The following is a 21,882-nucleotide window of genomic DNA, read 5'->3' as shown; positions in this document are numbered from 1 at the left end:
AATTGCATAAATAGTTTATTTTTGAACGTGACGTTAGATAGTTCCAGAGATAAATGGATTTTTTTGTGTGTCTGGTGTCGTAGGGTCAAAAAAATCAATCCACGTTCATTAGACATCCTGACAATATCCCACACACGTAATTATTTCTCGACTAATTTGCGTGGAGTATTCATTTCTGAACACGAATGGTGAGATAGTGAGGAAGGAATCACTAGTAGAGCTCCAAAAAGACAAAGGGTATGTACGTACATCGAGCACTTAAGTGCTTCAGATAGTGTGGAAAGTAATCAAATAGTTTAGTTTAGTTTAGTTTCGAGATACAGCATGGAAATAGCCCCTTCTGCTCATTGAGTCCGCGCCGACCAGCGATCACAGGGTACACTTGTTCCATCCGAAACACTCAGGGCAATTTACAGAAACCAATTAACCTACAAAACTGCACGCCTTTGAAGTCCTTCTGCAGTTGTACAGGGCCCTGGTGAGACCACATCTGGAGTATTGTGTGCAGTTTTGGTCTCCTAATTTGAGGAAGGATGTCCTTCCTATTGAGGCAGTGCAGCGTAGGTTCAACAGGTTAATCCCTGGGATGGAGGGACTGTCATATGAGGAAAGATTGGAAAGACTGGGCTTATATTCACTGGAGGTTAGAACGATGAGAGGGGATTTTATAGAATTGTATAAAACTATAAAAGGACTGGACAAGCTAGATGCAGGAAAAATGTTCCCAATGTTGGGGGAGTCCAGAACCAGGGGCCACACAGTCTAAAAATAAAGGGGAGGCCATTTAAAACTGAGGTGAGAAGAAACCTTTTCACCCAGAGAGTTGTGAATTTGTGGAATTCTCTGCCACAGAGGACAGTGGAGGTCAATTCACTGGATGAATTTAAAAGAGAGTTAGATAGAGCTCTAGGGGCTAGTGGAATCAAGGGATATGGGGAGAAGGCAGGCACGGGTTACTGATTGTGGATGATCAGCCATGATCACAATGAATGGCGGTGCTGGCTCGAAGGGCCAAATGGCCTCCTCCTGCACCTATTTTCTATGTTTCTATTAAATCAGAGCGCCCGGAGAAAGACGGAGTGGTCACAGAGAAAAGGTACAAACTCCATACAGACAGCACCCGTAGTCAGGCTCGAACCCGGGCCTCTGGCGCTGCGTGGCAACAATTCTGCTGCTGCACCACTGTCCCACACACAGGGTTGTCCAATGCCAATTTGAAGAAAGCGTTGAGGAAAACTGTAGAAGACACATAGTGCTGGAGTAACTCAGCGGGTCAGGCAGCATCTCTGGAGAACATGGATAGGTGACGTTTCACAGAGTGCTGGAGTAACTCAACGGGTCAGGCAGCATCCCTGGAGAACATGGATCGGTGACGTTTCACAGAATGAATGAATGAATGAATGAATGAATGAATAAGTTTATTGGCCAAGTATGTGCATATACAAGGAATGTGCCTTGGTGCCCCGCTCACAAATGACAACACAAACATACAGTTAACAATTAAGAATAAAGCATAACCACATCAAAACAATAAGGATACAACATTACAGTCTAAACATGTGGGTGAAAATAAACCAGAGCAAAAAAGAGACTTTGGTTATTGAGTAGAACTACCACTCATGGGAAAAAAGCTGGGGTGCTGGAGTAACTCAGCGGGTCAGGCAGCATCTCTGGAGAACATGGATAGGTGATGTTTTGGGTCGTGACCCTTCTTCAGACTGTACGGGGTGGGGGGGGGAGAAAGAAGACTGGAAGGAGGAGGAGCAGGACAAGGTTGAGACAGATGAGGAGGACGAAGGTGCTTGGGAAACTGTAAGGCCTAAAGGTGAATATATCACCTGAACCCATGATCGGTAAGATTTTAGAGTCCATTATTATAAAGATTTGAGGTTATGGAGTTTATTTGGAAGTTCATGGTAAAATAGGCCATGGTTTTGTGAAGGGGAGGTCTTGCCTGACGAATCTGTTGGAATTCTTTAAGGAAGTAAATAGCAGGACTGACAAAGGAGAGTCAGTAGATGTTGTATACCTAGATTTTCAGAAAGCCTTTGATAAGGTGCCACACATGAGCATTGTAATGAAGATGAGAGCCCATGGTATCAAAGGGCAGATACTAGCATGGATAGCAGGTTGGCCGAATGGCAGAAGGCAACGTGTGGCAATTAAGGAGGCCTTTTCTGGTTGTCTAGCGGAGTTCCGCAGGGCTCAGTGCTGGGGCCACTCCCCTTCACGTTGTATGTTAATGATTTGGACGAGGGGATTGAAGGCTTTGTGGCCTAGTTGGCGGTTGATACGAAAATAGGTGGAGAGGCAGATAGTGTAGAGAAAGAGGGACTCTGCAGAAGGACTTGGACAGGTTGGGAGAGCAGGCAGGGAAGTGGCAGATGGAATATAGTGGAGCAAAATGTGGAGTCATGCGTTTTGGAAGTAGGAATAAAGGCGTAGACTATTTTTCCCAAATGGGGAGCTAATTCAGAAATCAGAGTTGCAAAGGGACTTGGGAGTGCTGGTGCAGTTAATTTGCAAGTCCAACCGGTAGTAAGGAAGGCAAATGCAATGTCAGCATTTATTTTAGAGAGGACTAGAATACAAAAACAGGGATGCAATGCTGAGGCTCGAGAAGGTGCCCCGGTTCTGAGGAAGGATGGACTGGCGCTGGTGAGAGTCTGGAGAAGGTTTACGAGAAGAATCCCAGGAATGGGTGAGTTAACATATGATGAGCGTTTGACAGCACTGGGCCTGTACTCGCTGGAGTTTGGAAGGGTGATGGGGGACCTCATTGAAACATCAAATAGTGAAAGGCTTGGAGAGAGTGGATGTGGAGAGTCTAGGATGTTTCCACTAGTGGGAGAGTCTGGGACCAGAGGTACATACAAAATGCTGGAGTAACTCAGTGGGAAAGACCAGACCTGAGGTCTTTCTTTAGTCAGAGTGTGGTGAATCTGTGAAATTCATTGCCACAGGTGGCTGTGGAGGCCAAGTCAATGGATATTTTTAAGGCAAAGATAGACAGATTCTCGATTAGTGCGGGTGTCAGGGGTTATGGGAAGAAGGCAGGAGAATGGAGGTAGGAGGAAAAGATAGATCAGCCATGATTGAATGGCGGAGTAGACTTGAATTGTCTCATTCTGCTCCTATCACTGATGAACTTATGAACTATTTGATAGGCCGATTGGACGGACAAAGGCCAGAGATGAACATGGAGGAGGTGTGAGACAAAAGGCTTAAAGGGTTGTGAATTGTGAAGCTAGAGGAAGGAATGCAGGTTGAATTGAGAGGGCGAGGGGAGAAATAGATGTGTCTATGTGGAGAACAAGGGGCGGGGGGGTGGGGAAAAGGCAGGGGTTACATCGGGGAAGATGGGAATGGCAGATGGTTAAGAAGTTATCTAAAATTGGAGAATTCAATGATAACTATACTTTTGTTCAAAGCCTTTGCTTCAAGGATCAGGAATTGGAAAGGAGAGAAGAACTCTGAGATGTTGCAATCAACAGAGAGTTGGTATTCAGCTAAATTTCAATAGAATTCTTTCCAGAGTCTTAAGAGGGGTCTCGACCCGAAACGTCGCCCATTCCTTTACGGATATTGTAGGGTGGCACAGTGGCGTAGCGGTAGAGTCGCTGCCTTGCGGCACCAAAGATCCGAGTTCAATCCTGACCACGGGTGCTGTCTGTGCGGAGTTTGTACGTTCTCCCTGTGACCGGGTGGGTTTTCTCCGGGTGCTCCGATTTCCTCCCACACTCCAGAGACGTGCAGGGCGTGTAGGGTTAATTGGCTTCTGGAAATTGCCCGTGTCGTGTCGTGCGGAACCAGTGTGCGGGGATCGTTGGTCAGCGCGGACTCGGTGCGTTTCCACACCGTATCTCCAAAACCAAACTGATGGGTTTTTTCACAGCGTATAACTCGGTGGAGTTTCATTCTCAGCGTGCTAGTCAAATCAAGTCAAGTCAATTTTATTTGTACAGCACATTTAAACACAACCTACGTTGACCAAAGTGCTGTACATCAGTGCAGGTACTAAGAACGAACATACAATGGCACACAAACATAACAGCACATACATAAACAGTTCACAGCGCCCCCTCAGAGGGCCTCAAACGCCAGGGAGTAGAAGTAGGTTTTGAGCCTGGACTTAAAGGAGTCGATGGAGGGGGCAGTTCTGATGGGGAGAGGGATGCTGTTCCACAGTCTAGGAGCTGCAACCGCAAAAGCGCGGTCACCCCTGAGCTTAAGCCTAGACCGCGGGATAGTGAGTAGCCCCAAGTCGGCCGACCTGAGGGACCTGGAGATAGAGTGGTGGGTTAGAAGATTTTTGATATGGGGGGGGGGGGGGAGCCCATTTGGGGGTTTGTATGCAAAGAGGATAAATAGGATGCCAGCACGCATGCCAGGCACTAACGTTCCCTCTCGCTCCCTGCAGGTGTCCTATGTGAAGGCGATTGATATCTGGATGGCTGTTTGCCTGCTGTTTGTGTTCTCGGCCCTTCTGGAATACGCTGCTGTTAATTTTGTGTCAAGACAACACAAGGAGCTCCTGCGGCTTCAGAGACGGAAGCGGAGGGTGAGTGACTGTCCTTTCTCTCTCACTCGAGTGTGTATAAGAAACCTTTTCAATTCTCTCGCGCAACACAGTCTCATTCTCCCAGCGCCCGTGCCAAACAACTGCAGGAGATATAAACGGATGATCCCAGGGATGAGTGGGTTAACATACGATGAGCGTTTGACAGCACTGGGCCTGTGCTCGCTGGAGTTTAGAAGTTTGAGGGGGGGAGCCTCATTGAAACTTATGAATAGTGAATAATGAAAGGCCTGGATGGAGTGGATGTGGAGAGGATGTTTCCACTGGTGGAAGAGTCCAGGAACAGAGGCCACAGCCTCAGGATTAAAGGGCGCTCTTTTAGAAAGGAGGTGAGGAGGAACTTCTTCAGTCAGAGGGTAGTTAATCTGTGGAACTCATTGGCTGTGGAGGCCAAATCAGTGGATATTTTTAAGGTAGAGACAGACAAATTCTTGATTAGAACGGGTGTCAAGGGTTACAGGGAGAAGGCAGGAAAATGGGATTAGGAGGCAGAGATAGATCAGCCATGATTGAATGGAGGAGTAGACTCGATGGGCCGAATGGACTAATTCTACTCCTATAACTAGTGAGCTTGTGAACACATTGCAACTTGTTGGTCCTCAGCCCCATAAGATTTTAGCTCTGCCTTTCCTGGTGCAATTTTTAATTGCCATCTATTCCCGAGAGTCCCTTTTCCAAAGTTAGACACAAAATGCTGGAGTAACTCAGCGGATCAGGCAGCAACTCTGAAGAATGGGAATAGGTTCACGTTTCGAGTCGGAACCCTTCTTCAGAGTGAAAGATAGGAAAGGCCAGAACATAATAGGGCTGGCCACAGATGAACAGATGGCATGTTGGCCTTCATGACAAGAGGAGTTGAGTATAGGAGCAAAGAGGTCCTTCTGCAGTTGTACAGGGCCCTAGTGAGACCGCACCTGGAGTACTGTGTGCAGTTTTGGTCTCCAAATTTGAGGAAGGACATTCTTACTATTGAGGGAGTGCAGCGTAGGTTCACAGAGGTTAATTCCCAGAATGGCGGGACTGTCGTATGTTGAAAGACTGGAGCGACTGGGCTTGTATACACTGGAATTTAGAAGGATGAGAGGGGATCTTATTGAAACATATAAGATTATTAAGGGGTTGGACAGACTAGAGGCAGGAAACATGTTCCCGATGTTGGGGGAATCACAGAACCAGGGGCCACAGTTTAAGAATAAGGGGGAGGCCATTTAGAACGGAGATGAGGAAAAACTTTTTCACTCAGAGAGTTGTAAATCTGTGGAATTCTATGCCTCAGAAGGCAGTGGAGGCCAGTTCTCTGAATGCAGTGGAGGCCAGTTCTCTGAATGCATTCAAGAGAGAGCTAGATAGAGCTGTTAAGGATAGCGGAGTCAGGGGGTATGGGGAGAAGGCAGGAACGGGGTACTGATTGTGGATGATCAGCCATGATCACGGTGAATGGCGGTGCTGGCTCGAAGGGCCGAAGGGCCGAATGGCCTCCTCCTGCACCTATTGTCTGTTGTCTATTGTCTATAACTTGGGACGGGTGGAGTCCATAATGGCCCATTGTTGGCTGGGGAAGATGTGCCAACAAGAGGGACACAAGGATGCAAACAGTAGTAGGACGACTGGGGTGGGGGGGAAGGGACAGGGAGAGGGGGAGGGGGGGAGTGGAGAGTGGAAAGAATGCAGGAGTTACGGGAAGTTAGACAAACTCAACCTTCATACGGCTGGGAATGTGCTGTTCCTCCAACTTGCAGTGGGCCTCACTCTGACAGTGGAGGAGGCCCAGGACAGCGAGGCCGGTGTGGGAAATACCCCTTCCAGTATCCGCTCGCAATGTGCGTTACACTGTGGCAATGGGCAGAGGCAACGCAGGAGGTGGCACCTTGCGAGCGTCGGTGGAAGGTCTCGTGGTTAAGGGCCCGTAACCGTACCGCCTTTTGCCGCGGCCTCTCGCGTGCCACGTCTCCGCTTCACGATTGCGGCCGGCCAATAGACAATCGACAATAGACAATAGGTGCAGGAGGAGGCCATTCGGCCCTTTGAGCCAGCACCACCATTCAATTTGATCATGGCTGATCATTCTCAATCAGTACCCCGTTCCTGCCTTCTCCCCATACCCCCTGACTCCGCTATCCTTAAGAGCTCTATCTAGCTCTCTCTTGAATGCATTCAAAGAATTGGCCTCCACTGCCTTCTGAGGCAAAGAATTCCACAGATTCACAACTCTCTGACTGAAAAAGTTTTTCCTCATCTCAGTTCTAAATGGCCTACCCCTTATTCTTAAACTGTGGCCCCAGGTTCTGGACGCCCCCAACATTGGGAACATGTTTCCTGCCTCTAACGTGTCCAACCCCTTAATAATCTTATACGTTTCGATAAGATCTCCTCTCATCCTTCTAAATTCCAGTGTATACAAGCCTAGTCGCTCCAGTCTTTCAACATACGACAGTCCCGCCATTCCGGGAATTAACCTAGTAAACCTATGCTGCACGCCCTCAATAACAAGAATATCCTTCCTCAAATTAGTAGACCAAAACTGCACACAGTATTCCAGGTGCGGTCTCACTGGGGCCCTGTACAACTGCAGAAGGACCTCTTTGCTCCTATACTCAACTCCTCTTGTTATGAAGGCCAACATTCCATTGGCTTTCTTCACTGCCTGCTGTACCTGCATGCTTCCTTTCAGTGACTGATGCACAAGGACACCCAGATCTCATTGTACGAATCCAGTCGGAATCCTCGGAGGCGAGACGCGTTGCGCTAACCTTAACAAATGACTTTTCTGTTTCTCTCGTACGCTGGTCCCTTTTGGCCCGAAAGAACGGTGAAGGGGTGATTGGTGGAAGTGGAAACGTAGGCTCGGTGCGGCGTAGCAATGGGTCGAGAGACAGCGAGCCCGTGTACGGCACCTTGGCTCAAGTCTACAGCCCAAATTTCAGGGTAAAAAAATAACAAGCAGCTGTCCTGTTTGTCCCGTGGTTAAGAAGTCATAACTGAAGTGGCAACATCCTTTCGTTCAACCCCCCCCACCTGTCTGTACCAGTAGAGGCACCGACTGTCACCCTTTGTAGTCTGTTTGCTATTCATTTGTGGTAAAAGTAAAATGTGGTTCGTATTGCCAAGGTACCTCTCTCGTTGAAATAATACCAATTTAGTTCTCTGTTTTTAGTCATCACAGCCCCCCACACCCCCTCCCCGCTAACTCCCAACTCCCCCTAAAACAACAAGCTCCGACAACTTACACCTACCGCCTCCTGACCGAACCAGACGTGAACACGTCTCTTTGCAGAGTAACATAGAAACGTAGAAAAACATCGAGAAATAGGTGCAGGAGTAGGCCATTCGGCCCTTCGAACCAGCAGAGACGCCATTCAATATATGATCGTGGCTGATCATCCAAAATCAGTACCCCCTTCCTGCTTTTTTTCCCCATATCCCCTTGATCCCGTTAGCCCCAAGAGCCAAATCTAACTTTCTCTTGAAAACAGTCGGCACGGTGGCGCAGCGGTAGAGTTGCTGCCTTACAGCGAACGCAACGCCGGAGACTCAGGTTCGATCCTGACTACGGGCGCCGTCTGTACGGAGTTTGTACGTTCTCCCCGTGACCTGCGTGGATTTTCTCCGAGATCTTCGGTTTCCTCCCACACTCCAAAGACGTGCAGGTTTGTAGGTTAATTGACTGGGTAAATGTTAAAAAAAAATAAAAATTGTCCCTAGTGTGTGTAGGATAGTGTTAGTGTGCGGGGATCGCTGGGCGGCGCGGACTCGGTGGGCCGAAGGGCCTGTTTCCGCCCTGTATCTCTAAATCTAAATCTAAATCTAAATCTAAAACATCCAGTGAATTGACCTCCACTGCCTTCTGTGGCAGAGAATTCCACAGATTCACAACTCTCTGCGCGGGAAAGGTTTTCCCTTGTCTCAGTCCGAAATGGCCGACTGCACAATACTGAACTGCAATGGAAGTTAAGACCCAACCTCGATGGGGACGGAGAGGAGGGGGACTGACAACAGTGGAGGCAACGTTTGATATTTCCATGTTCGATGTATCCTGGCGGTTCAGATGTAATTTTTAGTTTTTAAGACAAAGGCAATCAAAAAAAATTGAAGCTTACTCTGCTCTTTGGAACAAAGGATTGTGTTTTCTGGTAGACAAGCAGGGGATGGAGTCTGCAAGAGGCGCAATGAAAAAATGTATTTCAATACCGTCGTTCAAGACATGTATCATCCTAAGTATTTGTCAGCCAGTAAAGTAGTTTTGCGTTCTCAACACTGTAATACTTTTGGAAATACGGATCTCAATCTGCGTTCAGAAAGCCCATTTACAACGATCTTACAATAACCGGAAGATCGACGTGTAGACAATAGACAATAGGTGCAGGAGGAGGCCATTCGGCCCTTCGAGCCAGCACCACCATTCAATGTGATCATGGCTGATCATTCTCAATCAGTACCCCGTTCCTGCCTCCCCCCCCCCCATACCCCCTGACTCCGCTATCCTTAAGAGCTCTATCTACCTCTCTAGGAAGGAACTGCAGATGCTGGTTTACACCGAAGATAGACACAAAATGCTGGAGCAACTCAGCGGGTCAGGCAGCATCTCTGGATGTCAGGGAACTTACTTAAACAAAAACACTGCCGAAACCAGACCAAGCTTGTGAGGTTTTATTAACGTGATATCGGTGATGTTTCGGGTCGAGACGGGTCTGAAGAAGGGTGATCTCGACCCGAAACGTCACCCATTCCTTTTCTCCGGAGATGCTGCCTGATCCGCTGAGTTACTCCAGCATTTTGTGCCTATCTCTGCTACAAGTGGTTCAGCGATATCTTATACACCTAAGAACATACAAGTCTACGTGACTAAAGTCTTGCTTTGGTTTGCAATCTATATACTAAAACTCTTGTTTGTTTGTTTGTTTGTTTGTTTGTTCCTGAACTACAGCCAAAACGGTACACGATAGCTCAACAACTTTAGGCCCACCTTACTCACCGTCGTCCCTCTGGTGCTAATGGAAGAAGTTTCATTGAAATCGGTGTAATATTTTTAAAGCTATTCACATTTTAAAGTTTAAATCTATCTCCGAGGGCGTGAGGGGGAGGGAGGGAGGGAAGGGGTGGAGGGAGGGGGGGTGGGAGGGAGGGGGGGGGGTGGGAGGGAGGGGGCGAGGGAGGTGGGAGGGAAGGGGGGGGAGGTGGGAGGATAAGGGAGGTTGAGGGGTGGAGTGGGGGGAGGGGAAGGGGAGGGGAGGGGAGGGGAGGGGAGGGGGTGGGGGGGTGGAGGGAGGGGAGGGGAGGGGAGGGGAGGGGGGGAGGAGGGAGGGAGTGGGGGAGGGGGGAGGGGGAGGGGAGGGGGAGGGGGGTAGGGGAGAAGGGGGGGGAGGAGAGAGTGCTGCACCAGTACAGGTTTTGGCCCAATGGGTCAACTTGGTCTCGTAGACTACAAAAGTAAGTAAAACAAGAGAGGCGTGCTCACCTGTAGCCTGCTATTTCCTTTAGTTTAGTGGTATAATACACAGGGGATGGTTATCTGCAGTTGCTGATAAGGATACTCAAGAATTTACAAGCAAGTACAATGGAGAAATGACAAACGAGTACCAAGTTTTGACTCTTAATTGGCCAAACATGAATCATCAATAAACTCCAATACATCCAGAACTCCGCTGCCCGTCTACTCACCCACTCCCCGATCCGTGACCATATCACCCCCGTCCTCTACAAGCTCCACTGGCTCCCCATCCCCCAGAGAATCCAGTACAAAATCCTCCTCATGAGCTACAAAGCCCTCCATAACCTGGCCCCATCCTACCTGACTGACCTCCTCCACAGGCACACTCCCACCTGCATCCTCCGCTCTGCTGCTGCCAATCTCCTATCCCCCCCCATCCGGACCAAACTCAGATCCTGGGGGGACAGGGCTTTCTCCATCGCTGCTCCCACCCTCTGGAACTCACTACCTCAGACCATCAGAAACTCCTCCTCACTCACCTCATTCAAAACATCACTGAAGTCTCACCTGTTCAGCACTGCCTTCAACCACTGACCGTCACCTCACCTTATTTTTCCTTTTCTGTTCGTTTACTTATTTATTTATTTTTTTCTATGTTTTAGTAATCCCTGTAAAGCGTCTTTGAGTTTTTAGAAAAGCGCTATACAAATGTAATGCATTATTATTATTATTATTATCCTTCCACACTGGTAAAAAAAAGCAATAGGTGACGTTTTGGGTTCTTCTTTTTCATGCGCGTGGCTTGCACAGCCTAAAGTTGTAGGCTGAGGGTCGACGGCCAGGCCAGGCCAGGGCAGGGCAGCATCAGTTGCTGGGCGGATGGCCTTGATGCCACCAGGGAAAAGCCTCAGTGAGCAGTCATTCACAATGTGTGGGATGGTCTGGTCTGGATCTCCGCAGTCACAAGCAGGGCCGTCTGTCGGTCTGTCATCCCCCACGTGTGCAGGTGATGGGCTGTTCTTGCATGGAGGGTGAGGATCCTGTTCAGGGTTGGCCATTGCTTGCAATGGCGGTCAAATCCCGGTGGTCTCACTGTGGGGTCTGTGATGACCTCTCCGTTGTTGGTGTTGGCATCTTTCCAGGCTCTGCACCACTCAGTCTTGGGGTCAAAGTCTTCCAGGGATTTGGCTGAAGAGCAGAAGGGTTTGCGGGACTTCAGGCGCATGTTGGGCAGATTGCTCAAGTCAGCATGGATGGGAAAGTCAGGGTTAGCCTCGATGGTGGGAGATTGCAACAGTCACGCGGTCCACGCTGTTTCGACTAATGCAATCAACCCGATGTGCACAATCTAATAAAAATCATCAGTCTGAAGAAGGGTCTCGACCCGAAACGTCACCCATTCCCTCTCTCCAAGATGCTGCCTGCCCTGCTGAGTTACTCCAGCATTTTGTGATACCTTCGATTTGTTCCAGCATCTGCAGTTATTTTCCTGCACAATCTAATAGATGTTTTGGGTCGTAACCTTCTTTGGACTGTGAAAAAGGGTTTCCACCCGAAACGTCACCTACTCTTTTTCTCCAGAGATGCTGCCTGACCCGCTGAGTTTCTCCAGCTTTTGTGTCTACCAGGAGATGTATTTTGGTTTTGGTGAGGAATAGCCAGCCAGGTGTCCTGGAATAACTGCACCTACTCCTTGTCAGAGGCAAGCAGTGGGATTTTATATCTATCTGAGTAGCAGAAGACTGAATTAGGGACTTGGAGGATGCTGGTACTGTATTCCCAAAGTGTTCATTGGTAAACCGAATCGGTAGTAAAGAATGCAAATGCATTGCGAGCATTTACACTCACAGTCACAGTTATACTTTATTAGCCAAGTATGTTTTGCAACATACGAGGAGCTTCATTTGCCGTACAGTCATAACAATAAAAAGGACACCAATATACATGTTAACATGAACATCCACCACAGTGACTCCTCTACATTCCTCACTGTGATGGCAGGCTAAACAAAGTTCGATCTCTCCCTTCTTTGTCCTCCAGCGGGCGGGGGCCTTGAACCTTCCGTTGACGGGACGATCTTGACTCCCGTAGCCGGTGGCGAGCCTTCCTCGTCGGGGCGATCAAGCTCCTGCATCGGGGGGGGGGGGGGGGGGGGGATCACAGCTCCCCCACGCCGGGCGATCTACCCCAGGTCGTGGCTTGTCGAACCTCGTGCAGCTCCCGGTGGCTGAGCACTTCAACTCCCCCTCCCGCTCACAGTCTGACCTTTCTGTCCTGGGTCTCCTCCATTGTCATCGTGAGGCCCACCGCAAATTGGAGGAAGAGCATCTCATATTTCGCTTGGGCGGCTTGCAGCCCAGCGGTATGAACATTGACTTCTCCAACTTCAGATAGTTCCTCTGTCTCTCTCTTTCCCCTCCCCCTTCCCAGTTCTCCCACTGTCTTCCTGTCTCCAACTACATCTGATCTTTGTCCCGCCCCCTCCCCTGACATCAGTCTGAAGAAGGGTCTCGACCCGAAACGTCACCCATTCCTTCTCTCCAGAGATGCTGCCTGACCTGCTGAGTTACTCCAGCATTTTGTGATATCTTCGAGGTGCAGTGAAATGTTTTTTGTCGCGTGCTCTCCAGCTAGTGGAAGCATGGTTGCAGCCGAGCCGTCCACAGTGTACGGGTACAGGGTAAAGGGAATAATGTCTAGCGTGAGATAACGTTCAATTACAGTTTAGTTTATTGTCACGTGTATTGACAAATTGTTCTGGCCAGACGACTGGGTCAGAGCATCTCTGAAACGGCAAGGCTTGTGGGGTGCTCCCGGTCAGCAGTGGTGAGAACCTACCGACAGTGGTCCGAGGAGGGACAAACCACAAACTGGCGACAGACAGGGTGTTGGGCGCCCAAGGCTCATCGATGCGCGAGGGCAACAAAGGCTATCGAGGATGTCTTTTGGGATATGGCCATCCTCCATGCGGTGGACATGGCCCAGCCACTGCAGCCTGCGCTGCCTGAGTAAAGTGTACATACTCAGAAGGCCAGCGCCAGACAGAATCTCGGCGTTGGACACTCTGTCTTGCCAGGATATACCCAGGATACAGCAGATGCTTCCAAGGTGGAAAGTGTTGAGTCTTCTCTCCAGTCTGGCATATGTAGTCCATGTCTCACTGCCGTACAGCAGCGTGCTGTTGGCACAGACGTTGTCGACTGCTATCTTTGTCTTCACTGTCAGTTTTGGGTTGGTCCACACTCGAGTTGTGAGGGGAGCGAGAGTTGTAGCTGCCTTCCCGATCCTCTTGTCAATCTCTGTGTCCAAGGAGAGGTCGGTGATGGTGGAGCCGAGGTACATGAACTGATGGACGGCATCGAGTTCGTAGTCATCAATGGTGATGACAGGCAGTGCCTCTGTATCCTGCTCCAGGACGTTCGTCTTCGTCAGGCCGATGGTCAGCCCAAAGTCCTTGCAGACAGAGGAGATTAGTTTAATAAGGCATCACATTCAGCACGGACAATATGGGCCGAAGGACCTGGACCCCTTACAAACACGCACGGTGATTTCTTGGATGCATGCTCTTTAGCGGATAGTCCATAGAGCTCAGAGGACCATCGGAACACAGCTACCAGCCTTGGAGGGCATCTACAACACACGATGCCTCAGAAAAGCCACCAGCATCCACAAAGACTCTTCACACCCCTGCAACAGTCTGTTCGAACTTCTACCATCTGGCAGACGATACAAGGCCTTCTACGCCCGCACCTCCAGACTCAGGAACAGCTTCATCCCCAGGGCCATAGCTGCTATGAACCGGTCCTGCTGAGCCGGATGGTCACATCGCACAGTGAACCGGCACAGATCTACTTGCACTTTATTCTGTTTTAAAACTGTTCTAATTTGTTTCATTGGGTTGTTTAAATTAATACTGACTAGCTAATTAATTTATTGCATCGTATGGGAGGCGCATTCCCAATCTCGTTGTACCCCTGTGCAATGACAATAAAGATGTATTGTATTGTATTGTATGTCTTTCTGAAACCTGCCAATGTCTGGACCAGGAACAATGTAAATGAGAGAAAGGGAAATAAAAATGAAGGAAATAAAAATAGCATTTGTGATCATCCCAGTCTTGAAATTGAAACCCTAATTATTTCAGTATCAATGCCTCATGAATCTATATATTAAAACTCTTGTTTGTTTGTTTGTTTGTTTGTTCCTGAACTACAGCCAAAACGGTACACGATAGCATGACAATTTTAGGCCCACCTTACTCACCGTCCGTCCCTTTGGTGCTAATGGAAGAAGTTTCATTGAAATCGATGTTAGATTTCTAAGGTTATTCACATTTTAATGTTTCAATCTATCTCCTAGGGAGGGAGGGGGGAGGGAGGGGAGGAAGGGAGGGAAGGGGGGAGGGGAAGGGGGGACGGGAGGGGGAGGGAGGGGGTGGAGGGAGAGGGGACGGGAAAAGGGAGGGGGGGAGGGGGAGGGGGAGGGAAGAATGAGCAGGGAAGGGTGGAGGAGGGGTGAAAGGGGATGGGGAGTGAGTGGGGTGGGGGGGAGGGATGGGGAAGGGGTGAAGGGGATGGGGGAGTGAGTGGGGGAGGGGAGGAGGGACGGGGGAGGAGAGGGGGAGACGGGAGGGGGAGTGGGGAGGAGAGGGTGCTGAACCAATGCAGGAGAGGTTTGGGCCCAACTGGTCCACTCGGTCTAGTAAATGTATATTTATTGAAGTTTGTTGCTTAAAATAAAAATAATGATGAAGGGAATGAAAAGTGTACCAAAAGGTAAATAACACGTAGGGTTTGGGTAATAGCACAAGAGTGATGGTAAACTGCAGGAGGGTGGATTTTAATGCTGAGATACATAATGAGATACTTACGATCAACAGTTACAAGAGGTTAGCTGGATTTACATGGATAGTGTTAAGAAATTTGGTGATATTATCACTGTGTGGGCTGACATTTCAAGTCTTTTTGTGATATAAAGTGCCATTTGTAATATATTTAAAAATACTTAAGAAACCCATTCAGTTGGATTTTGATTGTTAAAAACAAGCGATTCGGACACTAGTTTAAAATGTGTTCTACTTAACTGTGAGCGGCACGGGTGGCGCAGCAGTAGAGTTGCTGCTTTACAGCGAATGCAGCGCCGGAGACTCAGGTTCGATCCTGACTACGGGCGCCGTCTGCACGGAGTTTGTACGTTCTCCTCGTGACCTGCATGGGTTTTCTCCGAGATCTTCGGTTTCCTCCCACACTCCAAAGACGTACAGGTATGTAGGTTAATTGACTGGGTAAATGTAAAAATTGTCCCTAGTGTGTGTAGGATAGTGTTAGTGTGCGGGGATCGCTGGGTGGTGCGGACTCGGTGGGCCGAAGGGCCTGTTTCCGCGCTGTATCTCTAAATCTAAAATCTGAAGGAAAGTTATCAAGGCGTTGGAAGTGGATTGAGATGATTAATTTTTCACAAGCCTGATTGACACATCCTGCAAGAATTATTCATTGTTTTCTAGAGACTGTGCCAACAATAAATGGTATTGCTACTGCTACGGGCGTTACCCTGTAGCCTAGAATAGCACATCTATACACTAAAACTCTCATTTGTTTGTTTGTTTGTTCCTGAACTACAGCCAAAACGGTACACGATAGCGTGACAATTTTAGGCCCACCTTACTCACCGTCGTCCCTTTGGTGCTAATGGAAGACGTTCCATTGAATTCGGTGTTATATTTTTAAAGTTAATCACATTTTAAAATTTTAATCTATCTCCTAGGGAGGGAGGGGGGAGGAAGGAAAGGATGGGGGGGGAGGGAGGGAGTGGTGGGGGAGGGAGGATGAGGGGGGTTGAGGGGGATGGAGTGGAGGGGAGGAGGGAGGGTAAGGGGGGGTTGAGGGGGATGGAGTGGGGGGCAGGGGAAGGGGGAGGGGGAGGGGTGGAGGGAGAGGGAGAGGGGAGGGTGAGGTGGGGGAGGGGGAGAGGAGTGAGGGAGGAGTGGAGGAGGGGGAGGGGGAGGGGGAGAGGGGGTGCTGCACCAATGCAGGAGAGGTTTGGGCCCAACGGGTCCACTTGGTCTAGTATTAATAAAACTTTCCGAATCAATTTATCTCCAGGATCTTTACCTTTGCAAATCAAAGCAGTCTTAACTGGCTGCTGCACATGTTGTGAACAGATGGCAGATTTTTTCAACTCTCGGTGCAAACAACTGACTATATATTTGACTTGCGATATTTTTCTTCTATTTATATTAGCCCTGGGCAATCTGCTTTAACATTTTTTGCTGACTGACTGTCTGGAACATGTTTTTGTTTACAGTATCCTCATGTGTACTGCAGAGATGAGATTCAAATAGTTCATCAAATGGATGTCCGCTGATCTCACTCACCGATCAGCCCCAGAATGGTACTGCACCAGTCAATAAGATCATTACTCGCCTGATGTTTCTAGATGTCAACTTCTCTACATCGGCGAAACCAAACGCAGGCTCGGCGATCGTTTCGCTCAACACCTTCGCTCAGTCCGGCTTAACCAACCTGATCTCCAGGTGGATGAGCACTTCAACTCCCCCTCCCACTCCCAGTCTGACCTTTCTGTCATGGGCCTCCTCCAGTGCCATAGTGAGGCCCACCGGAAATTGGAGGAACAGCACCTCATATTTCGCTTGGCAGCTTGCAGCCCAGCGGTATGAACATTGACTTCTCCAACTTTAGATAGTTCCTCTGTCCCTCTCTTTCCCTCCCCCTTCCCAGATCTCCCACTATCTTCCTGTTTCCACCTATATCCTTCCTTTGTCCCGCCCCCCTGACATCAGTCTGAAGAAGGGTCTCGACCCGAAACTTCACCCATTGCGGGTGTGATTTATCATATATCATATATATCATATCATATATATACAGCCGGAAACAGGCCTTTTCGGCCCTCCAAGTCCGTGCCGCCCAGCGATCCCCGCACATTAACGCTATCCTACACCCACTAGGGACAATTTTTACATTTACCCAGCCAATTAACCTACATACCTGTACGTCTTTGGAGTGTGGGAGGAAACCGAAGATCTCGGAGAAAACCCACGCAGGTCACGGGGAGAACGTACAAACTCCTTACAGTGCAGCACCCGTAGTCAGGATAGAACCTGCGTCTCCGGCGCTTGCATTCGCTGTAAAGCAGCAACTACCGCTGCGCTACCGTGCCGCCCTAGCGAGTTCTAATGCTATTCTTTTGCAGGGGCAGCACGGTGGCACAGCGGTACAGTTGCTGCCTCACAGTGCCAGAGATCCGGGTTCGATCACGACCACGGGTGCGGTCTGTACGGAGTTTGTACGTTCTCCCCATGACCTGCGTGGGTTTCCTCTGAGATTTTCGGGTTTTAGGGAAGGGGAAGGTAAGGGGAAGGTAAGAGGGAGGGGGAGGGAGAGAGGGGGGGGAGGGAAGGGGAGGGGAAGGGTACGGGGAAGAGGGGGAGAAGGGGAAAGGGGAGGGGGATGGGAGAGGGGAGACAGGAGAGTGAGGGGAGTGTGGAGGGAGGCGGAGGGGAGGGGAGGGGGGAAGAGGGGAGTGTGGAGGGAGGCGGGGGGCAAGGTGGGAGGGAGTGGGGGGACGGGGAGGGGAGAAGAGGGTGGGGGAGGGGGAGGGTGGAGGGGAGGGGGAGGAGAGGGTGCTGAACCATTGCAGGAGAGATTGGCACCGATGGGTCCATTTGGTCTAGTAGTTCTTGGGCCTACGGGGATTAAGGGACAAGGGGGGGAAAAGCAGGAACGGGGTACTGATTGTGGATGATCAGCCATGATCACATTGAATGGCGGTGCTGGCTCGAAGGGCTGAATGGCCTCCTCCTGCACCTATTTTCTCTGCTTTTATGCTTTTGGAGAAAAGCGGAGGTATAATGTCTCTGGCCCAGAGCTCCTTCTCATTATCTTCACAGCTAGTTTAGCTTAGAGCTGCAGCATGAAAACAGGCCCAGCAGCCCACTGGGCCCATGCCGACCATTGATTACCCATTCACCACCAGTTCTGTGTCATTACACTTTCCCTGCACGCACGCGAGAAGCTATTTATTTATTTATCTATTTATTTATTTATTTGTTTATTTGTCTGATTGGTTATTTATTTATTTATGTATTCATTGGTGTCACGGCACGGTGGCGCAGCGGTAGAGTTGCTGCTTTACAGCGAATGCAGCGCCGGAGACTCAGGTTCGATCCTGACTACGGGTGCTGCACTGTAAGGAGTTTGAACGTTCTCCCCCGTGACCTGCGTGGGTTTTCTCCGAGATCTTCGGTTTCCTCCCACACTCCAAAGACGTACAGGTATGTAGGTTAATTGGCTGGGTAAATGTAAAAATTGTCCCTAGTGGGTGTAGGATAGTGTTAATGTACGGGGATCGCTGGGCGGCACGGACTTGGAGGGCCGAAAAGGCCTGTTTCCGGCTGTATATATATGATATGATATGATATGATCACACAGCTGTTTGCCGATAGCGAGTAGATTTCAGTGCCACGTGGTTGCCCTCTGCAAGATCCTTCACAGTGCGTGTGTCATGCAGCACGTCACAGCTCAGGACATGTCCCATAGTCTGGAGGCCCCGTCCCCACTCGCAGTCTGCCGCATCTTCAGTGTACCCCCACTTCAGCACGTTCGATCTGCTCCTCCCCGCGCCTGTCCGCAGTCTGTTGAGACGGCGCCAGGTTATCCACGGTTGGTCGGAACCTGGTGGGAGTTTCTCAGAGGGATCGATTGCCGTGCGAGTGCCTTCCGGAGATTTCTCCAGTCTCTCTTCCCAGAGTTTGAACCTTGTGGACGATGCACTGCGGTCCAGGGGATGGATGGAAGAGAGGAAACGTCTGCGTGATTTCAAACGCTGAGGCAGCAAAGGGTGGTCTTGTAGGGGGGGTGTCTTTCATCCTCTGGTTGTCTGAGGCGTTCTTTTTGACTGGCTACAGTTCTTCTGAGTCCAGGAGGTGCAATGCCAGAGAGTAGGTAGATGTTGTCAGTCTTGATAGGCTACACGCATCCACTGATGCAGCGACAGCTTGTGTTTAGCACAGGATCAATCTTCCCTGCATGAGCTGAGCGCTCCCACAGTCCGCAGGCATACTCAGCAGTGGAGAAGTAGAGAGACAGAGCTGTTGATCGAATGGTTTTAGCATTTGCTCCCCATTGTGAGGTACTCGGCTTGCTAAGACGAGCATTTCTGGAACTGACTTTTCCTTTAAGCTTGGTGATATGTGCTTTGTAGGTCAGAGATCGATCAAGAGTCACGCCGAGATAGTCACACCGAGACTGTCACAGTGCGTGATTTCAAACGCTGAGGTAGCAAAGGGTGGTCGCGTAGGGGGTGTCTTTCATAGGGTGGTCGTGTAGGGCGTATCAGTCATAGCAGCAATTTACAGAGGCCTATAAAGCTACAAACTCACATGTCTTTGGTAGTTGTAAATCTGTGGAACTCTCTGCCTCAGAAGGCAGTGGAGGCCAATTCTCTGGATGCTTCAGAGAGAGAGTTAGATAGAGCTCTTAAGGATAGCGGAGTCAGGGGGTATGGGGAGAAGGCAGGAAACGGGGGTACTGATTGAGAATGATCAGCCATGATCACGGTGAATGGCGCTGCTGGCGCGAAGGGCCGAATGGCCTCCTCCTGCACCTGTTGTCTATTGTCTATTGATGTCGCAGGGCACGGAGAAACCCATGCGGTCGCAGGGAGAACCCCCATGCGGACAGTACCCGAGGGCAGAATCGAACCGGGGTCTCTGGTGCTGTGAGACCAGCTGCACCATTGAGCTGCCCCTTGCGCCACCGAGCCTTCGGAAAGATGGCTTTCACACACATCTTCCCCTTGCTCAGTTTGTATTGCGACCCTGGATTAACTTTCAAGGCATTGACCCATTTAAAGAGCTAAACGCTGCTCATTGATCATCTTGGACTCGGTTTTGCAATGGAAACAAAATCAATGAAGTTTAAGTGTAGCTAACCGCCCATGACAGACGTGGTCGGGGGTTCGACCATCAGAATGCATCCTGCTGTCAATCTCATTGCAGTGTTCAATGTTCCTAAACCAGTCTGCCTCTTGCAGTTAGGAAAAACAAGCTCTCAGCTTGTAAGTAGCGACTGCAAACACCATATGTTGGCATTTTCATGTTCGGGTTACTACCTATCTCCGTCTCCAAACTGAATCCACTTCCATTAAGAGGCGTGCACAATAATTTGCAACTCCCATAATTAAATAACAGTTTCCTGATCCATGGACTCAGTGAAGTTATTCAATACTGGACCAAGTGGACCCGTTGGGCCCAAACCTCTCCTGCATTGGTGCAGCACCCTCTCCTCCCCTCCTCCCCCTCCCTTTCCCCCTCAACCCCCCGTTATCCTCCCTCCTCCCCCTCCCTCCCTCCCTCCCTCCCCCTAAAGATTTAAACTTTAAAATGTGATTAACTTAAAAAACATAACAGCAATTTCAATGAAACTCCTTCCATTCTCACCAAAGGGACGACGGTGAGTAAGGTGGGCCTAAAATTGCCGCGCTATCGTGTACCGTTTTGGCTGTAGTTCAGGAACAAACAAACAAACAAACGAGAGTTTTAGTATATGGATGGGCAGTGCGGTGGCGCGGCGGTAGAGTTGCTGCCTTACAGCGCCAGAGACCTGGGTTTGATTCTGACCATCTATGTCTATGCACAGTTGGGTTTTCTCCGGGTGCTCCTGTTTCCTCTCACATTCCGAAAATATGCAGGTTTGTAGGTTAATTGTCCTCTGTAAATTGCCCCTCGTGTGCAGGATGTGAAAGTGGGGTAACAGAGAGCCAGTGTGCCGGTGACTGGCGGTCGTCGTGGACTCGGTGGGCCAAAGGACCTGTTTCTACGCTGAATTTCTAAAACAAAAACTAATGCAGGGTTAATTCACAAGACACCACCGGGTCCGCACTGCCCAGCGATCCCCGCACATTAACATGATCTTACACCCACTAGGGACAATTTTTACATTTACCAAGCCAATTAACCTAAAAACCTGCACGTCTTGGGAGTGTGGGAGGACACCGAAGATCTCGGAGGAAACCCACGCAGGTCACGGGGAGAACGTACAAACTCCGCTCAGACGGCACCCGTAGACGGGATGGAACCCGGGTCTCCAGCGCTGCATTTGCTGTAAGGCAGCAATTCTACCACTGTGACCTGCAGATGTAGATAACTGATTTGCGGAGTTATAGGGAAATATCTGGACCGGAAAAATTTGGACGAGATCCATCTTCAGAATGATTGTCGTTGGGGGGGGGGGGGGGGGGGGGAGAAAGCTGGAAAAGAGATGGGGGTGGGAGAAAGCCTGGCAAGTGATGTGGGCAAGATGGGTGGACAAAGGCTTGAGATGAAAAGGAGACAATTGGGTGTCAGATAAGGAGAGAAGAGGTGTGAAATGTGAAGCCAGAGGAGAGGATGTAAGTAGAAAGAGATATCGGGAAGAGGAAAACTGAGGGGGAGAGGAGTGGAGGGGAGCGGAGGAGGGGGTAACATGGGTCTCCTTTGGAACAATTGGAGAATGCATGAAGGACAATGAAAGGCATGGATGGAGTGGATATGGAGAGGATGTTTCCACTGGTGGAGGAGCCTAGGACCAGAGGGCACAGCCTCAGAATTAAAGGGCGCTCTTCTAGGAGGAGGAACGTCTTGAGTCAGAGGGTGGTTAATCTGTGGAACTCACTGCCACAGAGGGCTGTGGAGGCCACGTCAGTGGATATTTTTAAGGGCGAGATAGGCAAATTCTTAATTAGAACGGGTGTCAAGGGTTGTGGGGAGAAGGTAGGAAAATGGGAGGCAGAGATCAGCCATGATTGAACGGCGGGGTAGACTCGATGGGCCGAATGGCCTAATTCTACTCCGATAACTTGTGAACTAACTTGTGAAGGG

At 49.7% G+C, this 21,882-nt stretch overlaps 1 protein-coding gene across 3 annotated transcripts in view; it reads left to right on the top strand.

Annotated features, from left to right (window-relative positions):
- LOC144611932 (glycine receptor subunit alpha-3-like) overlaps window positions 1–21,882 on the top strand; it is a 161,710-nt gene that overhangs the window by 125,205 nt on the left and 14,623 nt on the right. For 2 of the 3 annotated variants that reach the window (XM_078431275.1, XM_078431293.1), the window contains 2 exons: window positions 4,421–4,561; window positions 7,385–7,504. In XM_078431275.1, coding sequence (XP_078287401.1) covers window positions 4,421–4,561; window positions 7,385–7,504 — 261 coding nt within the window. The remainder of the gene's footprint in view (window positions 1–4,420; window positions 4,562–7,384; window positions 7,505–21,882) is intronic. The other variant, XM_078431284.1, reaches the window with a different exon arrangement.

The sequence above is a fragment of the Rhinoraja longicauda genome, chromosome 3, assembly GCF_053455715.1.
Source record: "Rhinoraja longicauda isolate Sanriku21f chromosome 3, sRhiLon1.1, whole genome shotgun sequence".
In the NCBI taxonomy this organism is placed as follows: domain Eukaryota; kingdom Metazoa; phylum Chordata; class Chondrichthyes; order Rajiformes; family Arhynchobatidae; genus Rhinoraja; species Rhinoraja longicauda.
Note: the sequence above shows the minus strand (reverse complement) of the source record. Positions and strands in the feature narration are given on the sequence as shown.